Below are 4964 nucleotides of genomic sequence, written 5' to 3' on the forward strand. Positions count from 1 at the left end.
TTTTCATTTTCTTTTTTATTAGTTTTTATTGTTTCGTATAGAAAAATATAATCATCGAAATTGATTCATTTATAAAAGAAATATTCATCAAAAATTATCTAACACGCGATCCTCAAACTCTTCACAAACGCGCCATCAACAAACCAGCAAACATTACTCACATTTAATAATAGAATACAGAATTTTCCCTTAGTAACCAATCCACTCTCATACACTTGTAATTCAGACTAAATGAATGATTTGAATGCCAATTGCGTGTATTGCGGCCGAGCACAACGTTCAGTTGTCATTCGCATCGAGGTGAAAAATTGTTAACACCCACCCACAACCATTTTGATTGCACTATAAATAACCAAATAAAATAATAACAGTGATTCGTTGGTGATAAAATGGCATATTTAATACGTTAGCAGGTGACAACTTTCGTTGCTTCAAAAAGTGTGGGGTAACCCAGCAGGAAAAATAGGTATCAACTGTATTAACCTTTGAGTATGGACATATTTTTTCGTAAGATTAACGTTAGCATGTGGTCTCACATATTCCACATCTGCGGGAACATATTGACAGAAATTCCCAGCAAAATTGATAAACAGAGACTATGAAGGTGACATATAGGTCCTAAATGGAAAAATTTAATGTTGAATACAGTTTTACTGAATCAGTTATTAACCAAAAAATGTTATCAAGATAAACACACATAGCAATTTCAGATCCTTTGAATACAACTAGCAGATAACAAGGTAAAAAAGGTCATCTATTCTCTTAGATTAGTTGTAAAAGTGCGCCAAGAATTATGCAAAATAATGCGCTATATAACTTATGTTTTACAGTTATTTCACTCTCTAACCATAATTCTCAACCGGCTTATGCTGTAAGTCTCCTAAAATAGCCAAGATGAAATTTTCAAATGAACGGACTCATGCTGTCAATGTGAAGAAAAGACGAGACTACTAAAGCTGAATAACCGCATTTTTAAGCTTTGTAAGTCGTAGTCGCTTGTTTAAACCCCAGCTAACTCGATGCAGAAGTCTGATGGCGAGATATGGTGATCTCAGAAATAGCATATGTAAATTATCGTTGTCTTTCCAAAATAGTTTTCATTGGAAACGGCTACAAAATCATAGAAAAGACTAACATTCTCTTTATAATAGCTTGGAATTCTATCTCCTGGCTAGGCTTGAGCTCTTAAGTTAGTAATTTCTAGAGGCCCAGTTGGTCTCTGCTAAGTATTCGATGGTATTGGCTATAAGAGTTGCTGATGGGACAAAAATACCTCATCTTCTTAGACAAAGACAAACCATCATAAACTAATGAAGCACTTTCTGTAAAAGATAATATTCTTGTACCGCAAGCAAAATCTTAAATATTGATTGCGTCGAAAGCAAATTCTTCGATTTGTATGAGGTTATCTACTAAATTAAGATAAAAGAAGAAAAAAATGCGCTGATCTGGCACCAAACCGGGCACCTACTTATCACTGACAGCTTACAGCTCTACCAGTGATGCCGTTCTTGAGCTTTTCCTACCAAAATTGGTAGCACATTTTTCACTTGGTTTTTTTTGGTAGGTTTTATTCAAACCAAGAACTGGGAACACATTTTCGTAATTTCATGTAATTAAAATGGTAAAAAGAGTAAGCGAGAAAGCTTGCTTTCTCGTTATCTGCACGTTTCTGAAACTAGTCTTAGGACAGCTATACTGTGAAATGTTTGGCATCTTTTAACTTAGAAGTTAGCTTCGCATTACCATTATACTTATTTATTATCATTTAGAAAGAATCAGAATATTATATATTTTGGAATGCTTGTCAAAACTCGTTGCGTAAAATGAGAAATTACATTAAAGATGGCACAAAGTCGAAACCGATTTTTTCTCTACGAGATCTTTCAGTCTACCGAGTGAGGAGCGCGATATATTCAAGTGGCCGGCCAAATTTTTGATGCATTTTCATTAATTCGCATTGGCTTAAAAGATAAGGGTGTAAATAAAAGCAGTAGTAGCTTAAAATGCGAAGCTTCACGCTTGCTAGGTTCTGAACTCATGTGGAAGGGATTTGGATTTGGTAGAATAAAAATTCCGAGTGGCAACATTGAGCTCGACCTATGTACATATTGGGTTACGGAAGTTGTCATGCTGACACTATTAAGAAGAAATTCTTCAAAATAAATTTATCCCACGTTTTAACCCAAGTTGCCTTTCGAATTACTGCTTGGAAAGTTGATGGCGACTAGCTTAATATTTCCTACATGGCGCACAATTGCCTGTAAGAAAAGGTAAGGTGGAGTCCATTGGAATAAGGGAAGTAAAACAAGTCATCGCGACCTTGAGAGGTAATTATGGACTATACCTTCAATCGTAATAATTGAACATTTAACTTTAATTTGGGAGGCAAGTAGAATGCATGAAAACGAGCACGAATAGCGGTTTCTGATGACATGACCGAAAAAAGGGTGCCCAAATGAAATAAATGTGGGGCAACAATGCGAGTGCCAGAAACGCGTATGTAGTCAATGAAGAACTAAAGAATTACGTTTTCATTTAGGAGTGTAGCTCTCGAAAATACTTTAGTTATAATCATGTTCAGTTGGACAAAGCGTGTGCGTGCAATAAATTACGTACCGTAAGTGGCGAGCGCTTACAACACCTATTAGTCAAACAGGGCAACAGCGGGGTATAATTTAAAAAAAGGCCGCTAGTTTTGTGCATAAATATAGATAGTTAGACTGACAAGGAGTTACGTAAGAAAGTAACGAATGGTGAAAAAAATCATAGAATTAAGTGGGTATCTATATAAATATGTAAGTAATCAAGGCATACACCCCTAAATAAGAAATCAAGGCAATGTGATTGCCGAATGTCAATTCCTGCACGCTCGCTTTCGTTTTTTTTTTTTTCGAAGCCAAAAATTCATTTCGTTTATCAACCTCAATGAAAAGGATAAACGGATAAATATACATACAGTATATAGCTACAAAAAAAAAAGTGCAAGTAAAATCAATGTTCCGTTATGTTCCACTCACAGTTAACATTTAAAGTTGCGGTTGCCTCTAACCGTTGTCCGTCGTTCATTGCACGATTCCGTACGACACACTTGTATTTGGCGCCATCGTCCTCGCGACGCGGTTGCAGCGTCAATGTTGCATTTGTGGGCTGATCCTTTGAGCCGCCCGTGCGGACGGCAGCCTGTAGCGGAGTATTGGTACCCTCGCGATACCAACTGCACCGAAGCAACAAAAAGCGTTGAAGCAAATGCAGCGCAGATGCGGCGGTCGGCGGCGCAAGGACATGAAAAAAGAAAGAGAAAAAAAGAATGAGAAGAAGAGAAAACTACATACAAGTAGATAGCAGTACATGAAAAATTAAATCAACTACAATAATATTGTATATACATATATGTACGTATGGATGTATCAGTGCATGTATTTAAGTCAGCGTGGCACGAAAAACGTTGGCTGTTAATTTGTGTTCACTTTGAGTTTGGCTTTTTTTTTTGTGGGCCTCCGGTCCGTGATTATTTCCTACTCGTTAGCTGCTTGCGCTTTTATTCGCCAGCATTTGCAGTTGTGCCGCCGCTTTTTTTTTTTTGTTTGCGCGCACTTCTTCCTGATTCCGTGTGTAAGACTTTTTTGTTGATCCTATTTTTCGCTTTTACTTTCTTTTTGACTTTGTTTTGTTGCTGGCGCTGGTTTTTTGGCAGCCAACCACAATGAACTGTGTCGTAAATATTTGAGGATTGCAAGACAAGACTGTAGTCGATGGCACATGCTAGTGCACATATACATACGTACATACATTCTTACATATATATGTACATATATGTACATTATTTTTGGCAGTCAATGCAGTGTGGGGTATTAAGAAGTTTTATAAGAATTTATTTCTTGCACTTTCTGTTGGAAATAATAGTAAATTTGCGAGCGCGACTAACACGGACACGAGATAAAATTAAAAGCACTGATGCAGATGGAATTAAAGAACAAAAAAACAAACACAACAGAAACATTAAAGAGCAGAAAAAAGACACGAATGACAAGGGGATTAGATGAAACTCTATGCAAACAGCAATAAAATAGAAAAATGTTGGCAAACAAACGAAACTGGGCCAATCATTTGCATCTAATTAAAAAATAGTTGCGCTGATAGCTGATAGCAAATCAGGGTTCGGGTTTTTGTCTTAGAATATTAATAAATTTCGCAATTAAGGCTTAAGCGAACAAGTTTTTTTGTGCTTGTGAAAGCGAAAATTGAGAGGAAAAAAAGAAAAAAATGCATGAGTACCAGGTATTCATGAAATTTGATATGCATAAATCTGTGTGCGACTTGGCAAAGCCTTAAGGGATTTATTTACATATATAAATAGGTTAGGCTTATTACTTTTGTCGGGCGCAATAGACGAACTTTTCATAACTAATTCGGCAATAGTTGGGGATTTTTCTTAAAGGATTTTCGTGACCCGCCGAAATAATCCCGAACTAGTCCCAAAATTGTCTTGAAGTGGTTATGAAAAAGTGGTGAACTTGTCCTGACATGATCTCGAACAAAGTTTGCATTGATCCCGAAATGGTCTCTCACTAGTCCCAAAATGAACCCAAACTAGCCATGAAAATGTTACTAAATAGCGCTTGAACTAGTCTCGAAATGGTCCAGAAATAGTTGTGAACTAGGCCCGAAATGGTTTTTACCCAGTCCCGACATGGTCCTTAACAAGTCTCCAAAATTAACTAAAAAGTCCAAAAATGGGAAAAATCTATTCATTTTCACTCGTATAAATTGTTTATACTGACTTTTCCTAAATTTTCAAAATCAAAAGTTTTCAAAATACATTTGTGGGATGTACCTTTCGGCATGCGACAACGTTCAAACAAAAAAATATATGTGACCTGGTCTACGGAAAGGGGGCTTAGGTGTCAAAAAATGAATTTTCACTTTTTGGTTGATTCGGATGGAAGATGAGATGCTTTTTC

General features: G+C 36.5%; 1 protein-coding gene across 1 annotated transcript in view; it reads right to left on the reverse strand.

Moving 5' to 3' along the window:
- Window positions 1-4964, reverse strand: part of LOC118741288 (Down syndrome cell adhesion molecule-like protein Dscam2) — a gene marked incomplete in the record, with an annotated part of 349017 nt that overhangs the window by 165001 nt on the left and 179052 nt on the right. Inside the window, 1 exon segment of the mRNA XM_036473206.1 lies at window positions 3021-3217. Within this exon segment, the coding sequence (XP_036329099.1) occupies window positions 3021-3217 (197 nt within the window).

The sequence above is a fragment of the Rhagoletis pomonella genome, unplaced genomic scaffold (genome assembly GCF_013731165.1).
Source record: "Rhagoletis pomonella isolate Grant_MI unplaced genomic scaffold, Rhpom_1.0 Rhpom_scaffold_00006, whole genome shotgun sequence".
Lineage (NCBI taxonomy): Eukaryota > Metazoa > Arthropoda > Insecta > Diptera > Tephritidae > Rhagoletis > Rhagoletis pomonella.